The sequence below is a fragment of the Quercus suber genome, unplaced genomic scaffold (genome assembly GCF_002906115.3).
Source record: "Quercus suber isolate HL8 unplaced genomic scaffold, Cork oak 2.0 scaffold_161, whole genome shotgun sequence".
In the NCBI taxonomy this organism is placed as follows: Eukaryota; Viridiplantae; Streptophyta; class Magnoliopsida; order Fagales; family Fagaceae; genus Quercus; species Quercus suber.
In genome coordinates, this window is record NW_027069622.1 from 38440 (window position 1) to 58734 (window position 20295).

General features: G+C 36.9%; 2 protein-coding genes across 2 annotated transcripts; one reads left to right on the forward strand and one right to left on the reverse strand.

The window, feature by feature from the left end:
- Positions 1-2195: 2195 nt before the first annotated feature.
- LOC112025344 (uncharacterized) lies at positions 2196-5160 on the reverse strand. Its single transcript, XM_024058006.2, has 2 exons — positions 4819-5160; positions 2196-2952 (listed from the first exon to the last, which is right to left on the reverse strand). The coding sequence occupies exons 1-2, from the start codon at positions 4977-4979 to the stop codon at positions 2346-2348; spliced, it is 768 nt and encodes a 255-aa protein (XP_023913774.1). The 5' UTR covers positions 4980-5160; the 3' UTR covers positions 2196-2345.
- A 2591-nt stretch (positions 5161-7751) lies between these two features.
- LOC112025349 (flap endonuclease GEN-like 1) lies at positions 7752-19009 on the forward strand. Its single transcript, XM_065777660.1, is given in 9 exon segments — positions 7752-8124; positions 8914-9090; positions 9662-9832; positions 10155-10336; positions 10426-10672; positions 10852-10987; positions 11892-12364; positions 18499-18576; positions 18578-19009. Coding segments are annotated over 9 exon segments (1839 nt in total). The 5' UTR covers positions 7752-7932; the 3' UTR covers positions 18761-19009.
- Positions 19010-20295: the final 1286 nt, after the last annotated feature.

Here is a 20295-nt window from a genome sequence, read left to right on the forward strand (position 1 = left end):
TGTGGGACTTGACTGTGCAGAAGTAGCAGCCTTTGATGTGCTGCAACAGTAGCAAACTCATCATACAAGGTAATTGTATCATCCTATAACTTTATACAAATCTTGTGGCAACCAAGAGCGCTTAAGGTCAAGTGCTTCTTAAGAGGAAGAGTCCTAATGCAGGGCATTTCAAGCAACTATATGCCTATATCCTAAACCACTTGTAACTAATTAGTTAGTTAGTTAGTTAGACGATTTCTTAAGCATTAGCCTATAGGATTTAGACAATTATCAACCATCTAGAGACTGCCAATGCCAAACAACTAGTATAAGTTGGAGAATGTAAGCTCTTTGTAAATCAGTTTTGGTAATTGAATGAATTGTTAGCCTTTGTGTGCTATTTGGAACTAAGTGTTCTTGCGGTTGTGGAGGTACTTATCCACCTATCAATTTGTTCTAAGTAACTCAACCCTTTCATTGTTTCTATACAATACACAAATAGCCCATCACATCTCCTACATCAAATTCACAATCAATATCTGTGAAATTCTACTAAATACAACACACACACTAAAAAAAAAAAAAAAATTATTTTAATAGTATCTCCTAAATTGAATGAGGATAAGTGCATGGGATCATTCTACTCAATTACAAATTGTTATGTTCAAGATCCTGTCATACAAAATATCTGAATAGAAATAGTATAAAAAATATGCTCATTAGTTTAGAGAAAAAAAATAACAGCAAATATCTAAACAATTTAATTTGTATGGAAAGCTAACTAAAACAAAATTCAATTTTGAATCTAATTAGATTTTCTATAAGCATTGGTTATATATATATATATATATATATAATTCTGCTCTTTTTTACACATTAAGAAAATATTATAGTCACATTTTACTCATTTAATTAGCTATCTAATTAACCACTTCCGAATAAAAAATCATAAGCCTGCCTGTGATTTGTCTGCAATATTATAGATATTGACTTGCAAGTCTTGCATGGGGTCCTTTTTTTTCACGTTCTATTTTCAATTGTACCCCATTGTACAATTGATTTGATGGGGTCCGTTTTGATACTTGATAGTTCTGTAGGCTTGCGAGTTGGGAGTTTTGCAATCAACTAGTGCATGAACGATGAACTCGAAAGATTTTCCCAATTTTTCAGTTTGTCTACTAGCTCCTTGCCAGGTCACTGGGGTCATTGCACGTGGCCAATCTTGATTAGCTTTGAACAGGTGCAGCTGCTATTTTCAGCGATATGTGGACCCCATTGCTAGAAGGTATCCGATGTTGTTGATTTTGCAAAAGATTGAGACATGGTCTGCTCCAATATCCCACTAGTCAGAAATTTCTATTTATGTTAACATACTGCTTTGCAATTTCAAACAAGCAACAAGATACTTAGATCACATAAGATCACATTAGACTATGCTTACTAATTTCCTTTTCAGGAAAATATCAGTGGCTAGTTGATTATAGGATAACTAGCACTCAAGCATGGCATGTATATACAGCCCAAAGCTGTACAAACTTAGTTTTGAATGTTAATACAGATTTAGCATCAGTACTAGGTTTCCAAGAGACTGCCCTTGAAGAGTAGTAAATTTTTCTGGTGCTTCTAAGCAACTTAGTTACTCCAATTCATTTCCATTACTCTTGCTCTAGAATTGCACAACACACACACACACACACACACGGCTTACTTGCATGCATGTGTATCGTTGCTGGGTCTGCGAGCTGTTGCACTAGTAGTCTTCACAAGAACAACACAGCTTTGCCTCCATACTATGGAGTCCATAGCATATGCACAAGGTAACACAGCACAGCACTTGACTCATGTAACATTGACCCAATTCATGTTTTCTGTTTTCCTTCTCTACCTCTACGAACTTCCATCACTTAAAATTTCCCGTCCACCTCCCATGCCCTCGGCAATATAAAACTTCTGTCCATCTGCATTTCTAATCACACCAAGCCGTGATATTTATCTCAGAAATTGGTAGTCCAATGACTCCAATCCAACCACAACAATTCTCCCCTGTGAAATCACATCTTCCTACACGGACAACCGTTGCCATGTGTGATTGGCAATTAATCATATTGAAGATTCAAGTGTAAAAAGTACCGTACTCTGACATTATACTATAACAATACTCAGCAATAATAAGCCCCTAACAATATTTTATTATTATTATCATACAAGGCCATTGGTGGGAAGAAAATCATAATATAACAACAATGAAATTAAGAAGAAAATCCTATTACAGAAAGTAATACAACGAAGCAATTCATAATGTTGTACAAAGCAAAATTCATAATGTTGTTGTATAGTCAATCTACCACAATTGTTGTATAGCCTCACTAGTTTTCTTCATCTTCTAGATTGTCATCTGCAGTTAAAAGGTGATTGAGTGAAACTCGTGCCTTTTTTGGCTCTGACGAGGCCTCCTTCCTATCATCTTCATTATTCTTCATCTCCACCTTTTCATTCTCTAGTTCATCATGTGCAACTGAAGGAGCTTTATCACCGGTATTTTCTTCCTTTTCCTGAATAGATGGCTTTGAATCAGATTCTCCAGCCTTCTGTCTACCATGAAGATCTCTTTTCTTAGATGACCTTTCGTATTCCTCCAGAAAGGAGAGAATTTCTTCATTGTTAGCAAGATCGACTGGAGTCTTCCCTGCTTTTGTCTTGGCACTCAGACTTGCACCTTTTTTAACCAAGTACTTGACAAGTTCCAGGTGGGATCCTTGGACAGCATAGTGTAGAGGAGTCAAGCCCTTGCGAGTAAAAGCATTAATGGAGGCTCCAGATGAAAGCAGAGTTCGTATGACTTCTAAATGTCCCTTCTGGGCAGCAAAGTGAATTGCACCCATATCATCCATGGCGGCTGCACCAACATCAGCCTTGTGCTTGCAGAGATAACTCACCACCTCTGCTTGGCCAGACCATGCAGCTAAATGTAGTCTATGGTCCAAGTTGCTTGTGTCAAAGAAACAAAATCCAAACACTAGATTGCTGAATAATAGATACACATCACACTAGAAAATGGAAAAGAGCATAATAGAACTAATTATCTGGGCCAACTATAAGCACAAACAAAGCTCACACCTAGAAGAAAATAGTGAATCATTAAAGAGGGAAACAGAATGATAAAGTCCATATCCATCAGGAATACAGGATTAACAAAGATGCCATGGTGACTTCACTCATCTTCTAAGGTGCCTGGAAAATAAAACAAGTCCTATAGGACATACAAGTCTTGTATTAGAAGTTTCTCTACTCAGGAATAGGTAAGCCTCTGCAGGCACCAACAAGTTGATACACAAGACTCTCTGCTAACCAATGGAGTTGGCCAAAGATAGGTAAATTGATTCCCATTATTCTAATAGCAGCCACTAAAGTTCATTTATAAGTTCACAAAGCTGAGAAGGAAAGAAATTCAATGGCCAGTGGAATATATTGGGATAGAGAGGATCAAGCTGGATTAGCATATAGACAAACTAAGCATTACAAATTTTTTTTTTTTTTTTTTGGGTTATATAAAAATAAATAAAAAATTGAACAGTTTACCAACATTTAGATTTTTTTTAGCTGAATAAACACCAACATTGACGTGCCAATTTGGCAATACTCAAGTTACATGTGAAAGACAAAAGTAACATTTGAAGTTAAGACTTAAGAGTCCACGCTCTCAAAACCAAAAAAATAAGATGGAACTTGAAGACATTATTTTAATATTGCAGGATTACTTGCTAGTGTTGGTGATAGCATACAATAAGAAATGCGAACATTCAAAAGAGAGAATTTGGGCCTTCATAATGTGAATTTTACAAGAAAATTATTGTATTTCCTTGTGGTTTCTGCAATAAAGTGCTGTTTGGGAGTACAATGGACACCGATAAATAGTTGAAAAACAAGAAAAGTGATTTACACTGTTTTCAATAAATCACTCAATAACAAGAATTGTCTCTTAAAAAAACAAAAGACACAGTAATAAACATGGCAAGCCTGAAGGGTACTCAACCTTACAAAGTAATTTAATTTGCTAGATACCCATCACCAGAAAACTATTATTTTGAAAAGTACTTCCTCCGATCAATATTGTTGGTCATGTTTAGAAAATTCAACTTTTCTAAGGGGATATTATCCAATTAATTGTCTTTCTAAAACTACCGTCCTTAATTTAAACTCAAATAAAGCAAAGTGAAAAGGGAATTGAAAATTTCTTTTTGATAGATATGATAGAATTTCAACCTATGCGTCCACTTCATAATGATTGCTCTTTATCATCAGGCAAATACACTAATTGGTTTTTGGAGTAGACGGGGTGGTTTGAACCCCAAATCTCTAAATCAACTACAAGCGACTTTAACAGTTGAGCAAACATGAACACACAGGAATTGAATTTTCAAATAAAATAAAATGTGAGTACAGTTATTAAAATTGGTCTATTAACTTTTCAAAATGCACAATATTAGCATCACAACATAGTAAAAATGTTTTCATCAGATGGGCATCCAAGAATATATAAAAATACACAGGTAGACTAGGCATGTGTTCAGAATATTCTCCAATAAACCACAATGAGCAAAACCATTTCAAATCCCAAAGACAAAGCAAATAGGCAATAATTTATTTCTATTTCATCCATGTTATTGTAAAACACAAAAGACCCAGAAGAAGTTAGACAGTTTTCTACTGTATCATCATTAAACTGGAACTGGGCTTGTTTGTTTCTATAAATTCAATAAGACCCAACAAAAGTTTTACTAAGAAGAATGTAAAAATAACTGATAAAAAAAGAGTTGAGTCGGAATAGGAATAGGATACGGAGTTCTAGAGTGCTTATCTCTAGAATTGACGATGATGGACAAAGGGTTGTTGGTGCTCAAGATGGACTGCACCGCATTCAGGTCACCCGACCGAGCAGCCGAGTGAAGAAGATTCTCGGTCTCGCCAGTGCCGCTCCCACGATCCTTGCCCTTACCCATGATGAATATGATGATACCTTTTACTTTTGATTCTCTCTAAATTCTTCTGATAATTTCCTTTCTCTGTTTCTCTCTCTCTATAGGGTTTTTAAGAGGACACACTCACACGGTCAGTCACTCCCACAACGCAATAGAACCCCAAAAGCGAGATGATAGAATATGTAAAAGAGAAATGGAAAATATTTCTGTTTTTTTTTTTTTTTTGGAAGAAAAAATATTTCCGTTGCTCATACATAAGATGAAAAGGAAAAAAAAATGCGAAATAAATATAAAATGGATAAATTATATAAATGGTTCTGTCAATTTGATATCCAACTTTTCGATATTGTGTCAATTTTTTCTTTGATGTTAACTTTTGGACAAAAATTATTGACGTGTCTAACGATTTAAATAAGAAATTATTTCTCTTACATCTAAGTAAATACTTAACACTTCGAATGCCACGTCATATTACACTACTAAAAAAAACATAAAGTACAAAATGGAAACATGCCTCTACCTCAACAAATCAAACCAAACCCCAAAATCACAAATCCAGATCAATGTAATGCAAACACAGATAAAAAGAACAAATGCTCAAAAGTTTATATTCCAATCAACAAATAAAACCAAATCCAATCCCAACATAAACTCCAAGATTACAAATTCAAAGTAAACAATTACATGAACACATTGCAACACTCATAACACAAAAACTCAAAAGGGTATCCTCCAATCACCATTTCAATTTTCAAACAATACCCAATTCAACCCAAATACTCCAAAATCCCCCATCCTTGTGCCAATTTAGCAAAACCCAACATCACAAATATCCAAAACAAAACAACCACAGCAAAAAATAGCAACAAAGAGAGAGAATGTGTGTACCACAACATATGCCAATATCCAAAATAAGCAAAACTCATGACCCATTTCAGTTGAGAGAGAGAGAGAGAGAGAGAGAGAGAGAGAGAGAGAGAGAGAGAGAGAGAGAGAGAGAGAGAGAGAGAGAGAGAGAGAGAGTCCTCACCGGAACTGATGGTCCTCACCATCTGCAACCTTCGTTATCGACCAAAATGTTAAGAGGCTACTATGTATAATGGTTTGGAGTGACAAGGGATGGTTTGAATATCTAACAAGAGAGTTAGGGCTTTTGAATCTTCTTTCCAAATAGGACTCATGCTAGATATAGATGCATGCTTCTATTTTGTTCTTTGTTTGTTTGTGTTGTTTGTTTTTTATATATATATTTTATAAATGTAATATGATGTGGCATGCCAAATGTTTGCTTACGTGGCAAATAAATAAAATTTTATCTAGTTTGCTAGACACATGAGTAAGGACCAAAATGACACAATATCGAATGGTTAGGACCAAATTAACACAAAATGTCAATGTTAAGACCATTTATGCAATTTAACCATATAAAATTCTTTTATTTAGTTGAGGTGAAAAAAAGATAAGAGAATAGAAAAAATAGTTGAGCTTAAATTATTATTATGCCCCTATTACATAAAAAGTAATATATATTCCCAAATATCAAAGATTAGATTTTGGATTAGATTTTTTTCTACATATTTTCCACGTGTGTTTTCTAATTTGTTAGAATTAATTCAATTGTTAGTCTTTGTTAAGTTAATTCCAATCCAAATATCCAACAGATCCGTTGCCCACAAGTTTCATGTTGTCCTTGGTAAAATATCCATCACAATTTTAATATATATTTTAATTGAATTTAAATCGTGGAGTCAATTTTGTACCATATTTGCCAGTATAATTGGTATTTTATGTATTGGTGCTCAGGCCGATACAAAAACACAGTTATTTCGTGTCAATTTAAATACCAGTCATACCATAGTAGTTTTCACTTTTCAGTTGTATTGAGATAGATATTGGATTTCAGTTAGAAAATGACTTCAATGTTTTTTATTTTGATTTGTTTTCCCCTTAATTTGAGTTTTATTATTATTTTGAAAATGATCATTTTACTTTTAATTCTACTCTCTTTTTGTGGCTTGGTAGCTTATTGACTTCCCTAATCAGCACTCGCCTACTCGGTGCATTATTTTCTTACACATCTTCTTTGGGTCCTAAAATCTTTAAAAAAAAAAAAAAATAGAAAGTAAAATACAAAAATTATCCTTATGGTTTGGATTAATGTTATACACTATCACTGTTGGACTACATAATAGGAGTAGTCCTCTCCCTTTCCAAATCCAAATCCCTCTATACTCACTCATAGCCCAAACACTAAAATCTCTTACTTGTATTTGCAAAAAGAAGTCCCTCAAAAAAAAAAAAAAGTATTTGCAAAAAGAATAATACCCAACAATTGCCAATTGGTAGTAAAATTCAATATGCTTTCGACTTTTTTATGAATGACTTAAGTGATGCTTTTAATGTGTTTGATTATATAAATTATTCCAAAATTATACGTGTTTTTGGCAAGTTTATTTACTGTTAATTTATTATTATTATCATTTATGGGATACTGTTAACTTATTAACTTAACTATGTGATTTTAACAAATAATACTAGATTTATTTTTTCAATAGTGATCGTTAAATATAACTCTCATCAATTTTGGGAACGCTGTAGTTCAATTGTATCCTACCCCTTTCTCATAAATAAAAAAAATATTGTTTCCTACCCCACTTATCAATATATTATATATAAAAAAAAAAACTCATAAATATTGAAACCAAATGTGGGCTTTGATTAATAGTGGTTCCAACCTCCTTAAATGGGCAGAAACATTTGGAGCCCAAAAACATAGCCCAAAACTCACAATTTTTGACCCGTTACGTAACGGCACAAAAACCAAAATCTCTCTTCCTCTTCATCTTCTTCTCCGAAGTCTGAACCAATGAAACCTCGATAGCTTCAGCCACTGCTTCTTTCTCAGTCTTTTGTCCATACCATCACCAACCCTCTAGTCCCCTATATTCTCTGAAACCCACTTCGAAAAAAAGCAATGGGGGTTGGAGGTTTATGGGACTTGCTTAAACCCTATGCCCGACTCGAAGGCCCAGATTTCCTGGTTAACAAACGGGTCGCCGTGGACCTCTCCTTCTGGATCGTCCAGCACGAAACCGCTATCAAAGCCCGTGTCAGAAACCCACACCTCAGGCTCACTTTCTTCCGTACCATCAATCTTTTCTCCAAGGTACATTTTTTTTTCCTGTTTGGTTTCCAAGAAAAATAAGATTTTGGGCTCTGTAGTGCATGTTTTGGTTTACTAAAGCTTTTTACAGAGACCCTTTTGGCCCTTTTTCTCTTCTCTTGAAAAAAGTTCTTTAATTTTATCTTGTAGCCTATATTGTCTTGTTTTATTTATTTATTTATTTTTCTCTTTGGATGCTTAGAAAAGAGAGTGATATCTATTAACATTGTAATCGCTAGTTGTTTCTTAAATAATCTCAGAAACCAAAAGGAGCATTATGCTATTTGAAATAATATACATATATATTTTAAAACCCTCAACTCCCCTAAGCATTAGTCCTACTTATAGGGTCCGCTCCATGAAACCTCTCTCAATGTAATGATTGTAAGTAATGTTCTATGTTGCTAATGTTCTTTGGGCCAAACGGGAGCTTCACCCAATAAAAGTATGGGGTTACAGGTGAGGTTTGGGGGGGAAGGGGGTGGTCACGACTTCACGTCTCTTTGTATGCGTGAGTAAATTAATTACCAAGCGAAGAAAAAAACAACTGTGATATACTACATCAGCGGTCAAACTAACGTGACCCTCCTTTCTTTGTCAGATGGCCATGTTAGCTGAATGATTATGTTAGGCTTATTAAAATGGAGGGTCATTCTTTTATGACTCTAACAATGAAATCTCCAACTTTTAAAACAATCACTTTGTTTTATTTTCTAGTTTTTATTACAAAGAATCATTATAATTTAAAAAAAAAAAAAAAAATTGATAATAACTGCATTGAGATTTTTGCAGTTTGGAGCATTTCCGGTCTTTGTCACTGATGGAACTCCATCGCCACTGAAATCACGGGCAAGGATTGCAAGATTCCTTCATGCTTCTGGCATTGATTTGTCAGATTTGCCTGTGGCTGAAGAGGGTGTTTCAATTGAGAGGAATACAGCATTTTCAAAGTGTGTTCAAGAGTGTGTGGTGGGTTGTCTCTTTTATCATGCTTTCCATCCAGCTTTTAGATGTGTAGGAATTATGGTCTTTCTGTTTTGTGCTTCAATCAGCAGTGTTTCACGCTTTCAGTGATAATTCTCCTCTTGCTTGCTGAGGAAATGGAGAAATGGAATGAAATTGAAAATTTTAATAATCTTAGCTATGTTTATGTCTATATTTTAATGTCCAGAGGAGGGCTTATGTGAACTAGGGAAGAGTCCCCCATATGATCTTAGAAAAAAAAAAAAAAAAAAAACCTTTATGTTATGAACTAAAGTCTAGTAAAATACCTTATGATGACACAGTTTGTTTGTTATGAACAAACTGAATGATGTTAAAAGATTCAAATAAGAGCTTTCATCCTTGTTTTGCTTCATTTGTGTCTTGTGAATCAAAGTGTGAGATCACTTTAGCTCTTCTTATCATCAATTTATTTTATATCTCGTGTTAGAACTCTTTCTACTACCTGCCAGATGGTTGTTGCTTATACAGTTTCTTTTGATTTGTTGATGATACTTTTGAACCCTCTTTTATTTATTTACTAATTGTGTCTTGATAGGAACTGCTTGAGCTATTTGGTATGCCTGTAGTAAAAGCAAAAGGAGAGGCTGAAGCACTGTGTGCACAGTTGGACAGTGAGGGTTACGTAGATGCATGTGTCACAGCTGACAGTGATGCATTCCTCTTTGGGGCTAAGTGTGTGATAAAATTTGTTCGGCCCAATTCCAAAGTAAGTACAGCTGCGTTAGTAGGTTATTTGTGCCCCATTTGAGCATTAGGTTCCATTTTGAATTGCCATCCAATCACTTTTTTCATAAGGCAATTACATCTATGTGGTATTTGTAGTTCAAAGATTTCTTTGTGCTCGTATCAGTTGATTTACAGCAATTACTTTTTTTAATGTGGAAATTGACATGCCCTTATCAGTTGATGTACCTTTATATTTTGACTTTTTGAGTTTGGCTGTATAGTTTTTGTTGTTTACGAATTTGTCTTGCCTTTAGCATCCTTTTTTTTTTTTTTGGCAAGTTTGAGAATCTCATTGTATGCAGGAACCATTTGAATGCTACCATATGTCAGATATTGAAGCCGGCCTTGGGTTAAAGAGGGAACACTTGATAGCCATCTCTCTTTTGGTTGGAAATGACCATGATTTAAATGGAGTGCAAGGCATTGGGCTTGATACTGCTCTACGTTTTGTACAAGCTTTTTCTGAAGATGAGATATTGAATAGGTGTGCTCCTTAACTGGTTTAATGTTTTCTTAAAATTCTACACAAATACTTGGTGATGATGTTGTGTTGAGATTGATACTTTCTTGCAGGTTACATGAGATAGGCAGTGGAGATAGTCCAATATTTCAAGGTGCTATAAAATCTTTAGATGATTGTGTACCTGTCTCGAGTGCGAGCTCACTGAAGATAAAATGTTCTCATTGTTCCCTCTGTGGACATCCTGGCAGCAAGAGAGCTCATTTTAAGTTTTCTTGTGAATACTGCAGTACTAGTAGTGGTGTGGTTTGCATGAAAAAACCGGAGGGGTTTAAATGTGATTGCTCCTCCTGTGATATGGTATGGCCTTAGTTGTTGCCATTACTTTATTTTTCTTTTCATAATTGTTGTAGTGACAATTTGGGATACCTTCTTATATACCTATAGTCAAAGAGTTGCGAATACTTTTCTCTTGTCTCTGTGCGATGTGTGTTTTATTCAATTCTTATTAAAAGCATTAAATGGTGTCTAAATGGCAGGATCGGAGAGAAAAGGAACAGAAGAAGCAAGAAAATTGGAGAATAAAAGTTTGCAACAAGATAGCTATGGAGTCAAATTTCCCCAATGATGAGATTATTAAAATGTATTTGTGCAGCAACAATGGTGATTTTACTGGTACGTTTGTTTGTTTGTTTGGATTCATGAGTCTTTGCTAGAAATAACTAATTGTTACTTCAGTAAATTAGTGCAGTGATATTGACGTGAACTTCTTTTTTGGCATGCATTGAATATAATTTAGGATGCTTAAATAGTCAATTAAATTAATTGTTTCCCATATGCAAAAAGTAGTTACTTATTTTTAGTAAATCTCTCTCTCTGTCTCTCTCTCTCTCACACACACACACACACACACACACAAACAAAAAGAAACACTCTTGGACATTTCTCCTTAGACTATGTGTTCCTGCATCTAAAATATAGGTTGCAACTTGATTTGAGGATTTAAATGGATATGAAGAACTATTGATAGCATAACTTGCTTAGTATGAATTTTAACTACACATTACGGATTTGGATTTTGAGGATGTTGCTTTAACAAAAATACTGGTGCTGTTGTGGATTTAATTACACCTAATCGTTTCAAATCCACATGTTGAATTCTGTTCATGAATTTCATCAATGTAAAATTTTTGTCTTTTTCTTATTTACTCAAGTTGTTTAAACTCAAGAACTGAAATTCAAACACTTCTCTTTAAATATTTCCATCCAAATCAACCAATGGCTGCTTTCAGTTAAAAATTTGCTCGAATCTTTTGTTTCTTCTTTGTGGGAGTGAAAAGGGGAAGGGGGGATGCTCATTTAGTAGGGGAAGGTTGCCCTTTACTCATGATCCTTTTCAATGTTCTCTGTTGTTCAGCCCAGTATTCAGGCCCTGGGAAAGCTAAATGAAAAACTAAAAGATCAATATTTTGAAAGTTTGTTGTGTTAAGATGTTTTGCTTCTTATTATAATTTTGTATACATTTTTTGGATTATAGAATGCCATGCTCTGTAACTTTGATTCTTGAATTTTTGTACAGAAAAAGTTGGTCCTTGCATATCATGGGGAAGCCCGAATACTGAAATGCTTGTTGATTTCTTAGCTTTTCATCAGCACTGGGAGCCATCCTACATTCGGCGGATGATGCTTCCTATGTTGTCCACTGTGTTCTTACGAGAAATGGCAATAAATCCTGTAAAAACTTTGTTATATGGACAGTATGAGTTTGAATCTATACAGCGTCTGAAGATAAGATATGGGCATCAATTCTATGTGGTCAGGTGGAAAAAAGCTGTGCCTGCCCTGGGCAGTATTATGAATTCAATCCTTTCTGAGGAGTCTGATATGCAACAAGATGTTGTGGATGTTGATGAATCTCTTGATTTAGGGGACGAGTCTGAGGGCCCCAGGATTCATGTTGAGGAGGGTAGCTGCTACCTTTTGACAGATGAAAATATGGACATTGTTCGGGCTGCTTTTCCAGAAGAAGTTGACAGATTTTTGCATGAAAAGGTGTGTTCTCTCTCTCTCTCTCTCTCTCTCTCTCTCTCTCTCTCTCTCTTTTTTTATCTTGGCCATTTCTTCTTCCTTTTTACCCCCTCTTATCTGGATTTTGTCATGGTTATAATTTAATTTAGTTATTGTAAAATGAGGATGTTAATGTCAAGAATTTTCTAGTTAGTTGTTGGATTTGGCATTTGTTGAATATCTGCTATATTGGATTATTAAAGCTAGGAGTTGTAAGTTGTAACAAGAGATGGTGAATATTGACAGCCTAGAAAAATAGAGATGACTTTCTGTTATATTTATTTGGTTGATTGTGAAAGGAGGTGCTAAGGTGGAGGTACGGACAAGGCTAGAATAATATATTAGTAGAATTAGAGCAGTGTAGGTAAAGAGAAATTCTTTTGAAAAATAATTTAAAAAAGATGCATCACTATTAATTTATCAAATTTAAGGAAGAAAATGAGAGTGGATTTACTGGCAATTGTGCTTTACAGCCAAAATTCAGGACTATCAAGAGCTGAAATGCCTAGAAAGTATTGTTGTTCAGTTTCTTATACAAGGTTGTAGAGATTAATGGATGGCAAGACAAGAAACTAAATAAAAGAGAAGGCATTGATGAATGTGCAAGAAGTTGGTGATAATACCTTGTAGGTTTAATTACCATTTTGGTCCCTAATGTTTGCCTTATGTGTCAAAATGGTTTATAATGGTTCAAATGTGTCAGTTTAGTCCTTTACCTTTTGGTATTGTGTCAAAATATTGAAACTAGTCCCTAATGTTAAGTGGTGGATAGATAAAGCTAACGTGGCTAACAAAAATTTTAAAAGCACTGTATGGAAAGGAAATTGGTGGGTTGGAAACGCTTGTATCTATCCAAGGGTGGTAGAGTCACTCTTATCAAAAGCACCCTTTCTAATTTACCCACTTACTTCCTTTCTCTTTTTCCTATACCTGCTAGTGTGGCTTACCGTATTGAGAAGCTTCAGCGGAATTTTTTATGGGGCGGTTTGGGTGATGAACCTAAATTGCATTTGGTTAAATGGGCTACTGTATGCACTCCTATTTCTTCAGGTGGTTTAGGCATAAGGAAGATAAGACTTTTCATATAGCTCTTCTTGGGAAGTGGTTTTGGAGATTTGGGTCTGAGAAGGATGCCCTTTGGAGGCAAGTGATAGAGTTGAAGTATGGATGTCTTTGGGGGGTTGGTGCACCAGACCTGTTAAGGGTCCCTTCGGAGTTGGTTATGGAAGTGTATCAGTCAGGGTTGGCCTTCTTTCTCTCGCCATATTCTGTATGATATTGGTGATGGGTCTAGGGTGAAGTTTTGGCTTGACCATTGGTGTGGAGAGAATCCTCTTGCTGTTAGCTACCCTGGCCTATTCAGATTTTGCAGGAATAAGGAGGCTAGTGTGGCTGAGCTCATGAAATCCCCAATGGTGTCCTTTTTGGGATGTGAGTTTCTTTAGGGGTGTGCATGTTCGAGAATTAGAGGCTTTATCAAGCTTCATGGAAACCATTTATGGTTCTTCTATTAGGGGGTTTGGTGAGGACAAGATGTGTTGGATTCCTAACAAAGCTAAGGGGTTCTTGGTGAAAGACTACTATAGAATTCTTGCTGGTCCTACTATCTTCGGTTTCTCTTGGAGAAGTATTTGGAAGCAGAAGATTCCCTCTAGAGTAGCTTTCTTTGTTTGGTCTGCTGCCTTAGGGAAATGCTTGACGATTGATAATTTGCGAAAAAGGAAGGTGTGGATTTTGGATTGGTGCTACATGTGCAAGAGTAATGCTGAATCGGTTGACCATCTGTTCCTCCATTGCCCCGTTGCTATGGATCTCTGGTCTATGGTTTTGGGTTTATTTGGAGTATCTTGGGTTATGCCCCTTACTGTTTTGGGGCTGTTAGGGTGCTGGCAAGGCAGCTTGGTCGTCATCGAAATGGTTATATATGGTCCATCATTCCTCATGGCTTAATGTGGTGTCTTTGGAGGGAGAGGAATAGTCGTTGTTTCGAAGATTCTGAGAGATCTATTCCAGACCTTAAGCTTTTCTTTTTTAGAACTTTGTTGGATTGGTTGTTTGCTTTGCAAAACAAATCTTTCCCTTCTCTTTTTGTTTCCTAGATTCTTGCAATTTTTGTGTTTGATCTGTTTGGCTCCTTGTTCACTCCCTGTGTACTAGGTCTTTCCCTTTTGATATCAATATATCTTATTACTTATCAAAAAATAAAAAAAAATTAAATATATATGTTTTTTTAATGTCACCTGGCCTTAATTTAAAATTAAAAAAAAAAAAAAAAGCTCTCAACTATACACTCCTGTCTTGTGCACCCCTGCTGCCACAAAGACCCAACTCCTTCAGCCATCAACACTGGCACCGCAATGCAAATCTATGGGTCACCCGCAGAGCCGCTGTTGCTTCTTCCTCCCTGACTACAAAAAAATAAAAATAAAACTGACCTAACAAGAGAAAGCACAATCGGAAAACTTACCTGGTAAGCTGAACTAAAGGTGCTTGTTCACTTTTCACTCTGATCTTCCTCCAGAAAAATGACAAGGCATATCAACCATTACTTTCTTCTTAAACAAAAATTAAAAAAATAAATAGAAAGATAGACAGAGAGACCTTTTATTGTGGTGGTGGGGTTAGGGTTTTGAGGTAAGGTTCAGCAAGCAAACCCAACAATATCTTCAAAGCTTCATTCCCATTAACCACCAACCACAGCCCACAACATAACAAGTTATTTTGAGGAGAGAGAGAGAGAGGAGAGAGAGAGAGAGTGATACGGGTAGTCACTTTGCAATGGGAGTCAATCTTGAGAGAAATCGAGGCAGTGGTATTTGCAGTGGCCTATAGATTTGTGTTGTGATACCACGGTGTTGGTGGCTGAAGGAGTTGTGTCTTTTGAGGTGGCAGGGGTGTGAAAGAGAGTGTATAGTTGAGACTTTTACTTATTTTATTTTTATATAAGGCATGTGGCAGTCCACATGAAAGCTAGGTGGCATAAAAAAATTAATGTCTTAATATTGTTATTGTCATGTCAGCATTTTCTATCCATCACGTAAAAGTTTGTGGATTATTTTGACACAATACAAAGTTTGGGACCAATTGACACATTTGAAACGGGTAGGAACCATTTTGACACAGGACAAATGTTGGGACAAAATGGTAATTAAACCTACTTGTATAAAATTTTTTTTGATAAGTAAGAAAGAAGTATATTCAAGAAACTACCTCATGAAAACTACATAAGGCAGGCAAAGGATACAAGGGAGGAAACAAACAGAGAAACAACAAAACAAACAACCAACAAAAACTAAGAACAAAGAAGAGAATTGAGGAACAAAGGGAGAGAGTCACTAGAGGTGAGTCTCCAAGCCCTAGACCAATCAAATAGAGAGCCACTAAAGAAAGCTAGCAACTGATCATCGGTTTTATCCTTATCTTCAAAAGTTCGCCAGTTTCGCTCCTCCAGATACACCACATTAGACAAAGAGGAACTAAGTTCCAAATGCTAGAGGAGTGCTTTCCCAACCAATTCCACACCCAAAAAGCGTATCTGCAACTGATCTTGGCATAACCCAAGAGATCCAAAAGATCTAAAAACCAAGCTCCACAGTTGATGAGCTTTGACACAATGGAGAAGCAAATGATTCACTGTCTCCCCGCTACATCGACACATAATGCACCAATCAACAAAATCAAAGCCTCTACCCCGCAAATTGTCCCCTGTACGGATCTTCTCCCAAACTGCAGTCCAAACAAAGAAAGAGACGCGCGGGGGGGCCTTAACCTTCCAAATACCTTTCCAAGGAAAGATAATAGGCGAGGGACTCCGAAGCTTATCATAGAAGAGCGGATGTTAAAATCCCCCTTCTTCGACAACTTCCACCTCATACGGTCTCCGTGCTCTGATTTAGGTAAATTAGAGCCCAAGGTTCGGAAGAAAGCCTCCACCTCACCTGTCTCCCAATCATTTGGGTCCCTGAGTAATCGAACATTCCAGCTTCTCCTATCCGCAGACCCTAACCTTTCAGAGAAGAGGCCACAGATGCCTCTCTAAAATAAGCAATCCCATACACAGCCGGGAAGGAATATAGAGTGGTGATTCTCCACACCACTGATCTGTCCAAAATTTCACTCTATCCCCACCCCTACCTCGAACTGAATGAATTTTCTAACACCTCCCAACCTTTCCGGATGCTTCTCCATAAGCCGCACCCGTGGACACCCTACCCAACTTGGAAGACCAACCCCCCACTCTTCCCAACTTCAAAGCTACAACCCTCCTCCAAAGACGATTCTCTTCAACCCCAAACCGCCACAACCATTTTCCTAGGAGAGCCTGGTTAAAAGTAGTGATCTTCCTTACTCCCAACCTCGTTCGCCTTAGAAGCACACACCTTATTCCATCCCACCAAATGAGCTTTTGAATCCCCCCACAAGAAATCCCTTTGCATCTTCTCAATCTTATTAGCCACATGCGAGGGGATGGTAAAGAGAGATAGATAATAGGTAGGAAGGCTAGCAAGAGTGCTCTTAAGCAACGTCAATCTTCCACCTTTTGACAGATACAACTTCTTCCACCCAGCCAACTTCCGCTTAATTTTCTCCAATATAGGGTTCCAGATAGAGGGGGACTTATGAGAAGCCCCCAGCGGCATACCGAGATAGGTCATAGGCAATGTCCAATCCTACAACCTAGAATCTCAGCCAAAGCTTGCAAATTATACACCTCCCCAATTGGAACCATCTCACTCTGAGACATTAACCTTCAAACCTGTCACTGCCTGAAACAGAGGAGAAGCATTCGGATATGAAGGATCTGCTCCACTTCCGCATCACAGAACAAAATAGTATCATCCAGCGAACAAAAGATGCGATACACATTCCCCTTCCCCCCTTCTACCCTTAGCCTTGAAACCCCTGATCAGGCCGGCGCCTTCAATTCTCTTCAACATCCTACTTAAAACCTCCATAATGACCAGAAACAGCATAGGAGATAAAGGATCCCCTTGTCTCAGACCCCTCGAGCTCCTAAAAAAATCCGCTGGAGCCCCATTAACCAAAATAGAGAACTGAACAGTAGAGATGCAAGTGCGAATCCATCTACACCACTTCTCCCCAAAGCCCATTCTCTTCAAAAGATCTAGGAGACCTCCCAATTCCATCGATCATAAGCTTTCAATANTATCCTTCTCTTCTAATTGTGTCCACTCACCTTTGGCTGTGAAACCAAGCTGCTTTGGTTGCTTACTTTCAACTAATCTTTCTTGAGAGCCTTGCACCACTTCAGCAAAGGTTCTAGAGTTTAGTGCCTCCAAGTTATACCTCCGCACCTGAGGAATAAATTTTGGAGGACCATTTCCACCCCCTGCATAGTGTGATGGATTCAACAGCTTTCTAAGTTCAATACCAAAAGCCCTCCAGCCCATTTTCTCCATACCTTCAGGGATGATGATTGATCTCCTAGACCCAGCAGCCTTGAGCTCGGTCAATAGCAAGAACTGACCTGAAGAATTGGAGCTCCTCTGAAGAGTAAGAGCTGTGCCACCTTCTCTGAAGAGAAAGAACTGTTTGGAGCTCTCCCCTAAAACAAGTTCTTCAATACTCTTCAACAGCCAGTGGACAGCATACTTGCCCAAGAAAACTGAACTCATAAAGAACTTGCCCCTCTCATAAATTCGTAACAAGAAAAAACGTCCCCCTTCCTCTAAAATTAATTGAAAGAACTTGGACTCAATGAAAAAACTACGTACTCCCCCATAGATGCTTTTGAATATTCCACTACCTTGTATAAAATATATACAATGAGTGTTGTTAGCTAGAAAAGAGATCTTTTAGGGAAGTTGCTTGATGTGCTATGAAGGTATTCCCTTTGTATTCGTTGGGGTTTTCTGCAAATGGCTTGGCAAACTTCAGAATTTACAAAAAAGGCCATACTTTGTGCACAAAGCTCCCTCTTTTGTGGGGTCTGGGAGAGGTGATTGGTAGGTAGCCTTACCCCCATTTCTTTAGAGAGGCGGATTCCTGGAACTATAGGATTTACAACCCAAAAAAAAAAGAAAAAGTTTGAACTAAAAAGTTATTTATTAATTTTGGAGCTGCCACATGATTATTTCTGTGTGCTTGAAATTTTGCAGGAATTAAAAGAATCCAAAAGAAAAAAGAGTTCAAGCTTAAGATCCGAAGGGACAAATGAAAAGTCAGAATTAAAAAGTTCACGAGGTGTCCACAAGTATTACTGAATTCTACCGTTCAACCAAAGTTCAAATTCAGTTAAAACCAGGAGAAGATCTACCAAGGGTTTCTGATAGTCAGGGTGATGGGACCTCAAAAGAGAAGAGGAAAGTGTCAAATCCAAATCTTTCCAAGTCTGTTAGGCGTCGCCTTTTGTTCAAGTAGGATAATTTAAGATTTAGGATCCCCTTGCTTTTAAGATAGGCTGAGGGATATTTTTGTAAGTATTTAGGTTTACGTGTTGTAGGATGGCTCCCAATGTTTTCTCCCTAGCAAAACAATGTTGCTTCTTTTGAGTTTGTATAAAGTAAACATTTTTCTCTTTTTAAGTTGCTATCCTTCTCAAATGTAAATGGTTTGTTTTTCCAACTAAAATCTTATTGAAATCCAGGTGATATTGTGTTAGTGTTTGAACTAGGGGTAAGTGCTTGTCGTTGCATCAATTTTATGCAATGACACAACTATCATTGAAGCTGTTAGATTAAGTGATTCACCCTCCGTCTGTTTGCTTGTAAAATATTTTCCATTTTTTTGCATTTTTGAGTGTTTGTTTTATTGTAAAATTTGGTCAAACTTGAAATTTTTTCTGTTGACAAGAAGACTCTATAGAAATTTGTAAAACCTTTTATGCCAAATTTTTTAGTAAAACATTTTCCAAAATTCACTCACCTACAAACCCCCCTCACTCTTCATCTCTCTTGCACAAATCCCCATCCTCTCTTCCCTTCTCTCTTGTAGAGACATCGATGTTAATGTTGGCGGTTTTTTTTTTTTTTGAGAATGAGGTGGCGGTTGATAGTCTCTAACGTCGGTCTCAGGCTGAAAATTGGAGGAATTTCATGGCACTGGGGTTTGTCGGTGACTGGCCTAGGCCTTTCGTGATAATAGAGTTTGTTGGCGATGGGTGGTGGGATTCATCGCGAATTCTCTGGCATCAACCTTGTGGGTATTTGGCTTTCTCACAGGTGGATCTCACAGTGGTTGTCATCTTTGGGATTTTAAGATTGATGCTTGAGATTTTTCAGATCTCTTTTGGGTGTGATTTTCAGATCCGTTTTCGATGTGTAATTTTATATCTTGGGTGTTATTTTGATTTTTTCCGGAACATTTTTCGGAACACAACCAAACACCAAAATTGATTTTCAGAGCATTTTCAATAACTCAACCAAAACCTGAAAAAGAAAATGTTTTCACCAGAAAAACATTTTACAACAAAACAAATGTAGAGTAAATTCACCAATTCCCATCAACTCAAGCTTTTGGGACAATTGGTAAATATATTATGGTATCAAAGCAAGAGGTCCTAGGATAAAACTTTGTCTATAGACTCTACATCTTACTTTCTATCTTTAAAAATTCTCATGTGCTTGACCCCATTTAAAAAAGCAGTCAGTAATTTATCAAAAACCATACTATGAACTACTTTAGTCCTCTGAAACAATTCAGTAGGTAATTAATCTTTTAAATGACTCGTTTGTTTCAGTAATGTTTTTGCTTGGTGTTTGGTGTGGTTGAGAATCTTTATCAGCGGGAAACATTTGACAAGTCAATCGAAAATAACCCAAAAGAGGTGAAAAATATTTTCTGCTGAAAATGCCTCCATTCCTTTATGTCACCACCACCACCACTGCCATCACTGTTGTCACAACACCTCCACTACTGCCACATCTCCTTCATTGCCATTGTTGGCGCCTCCCAAC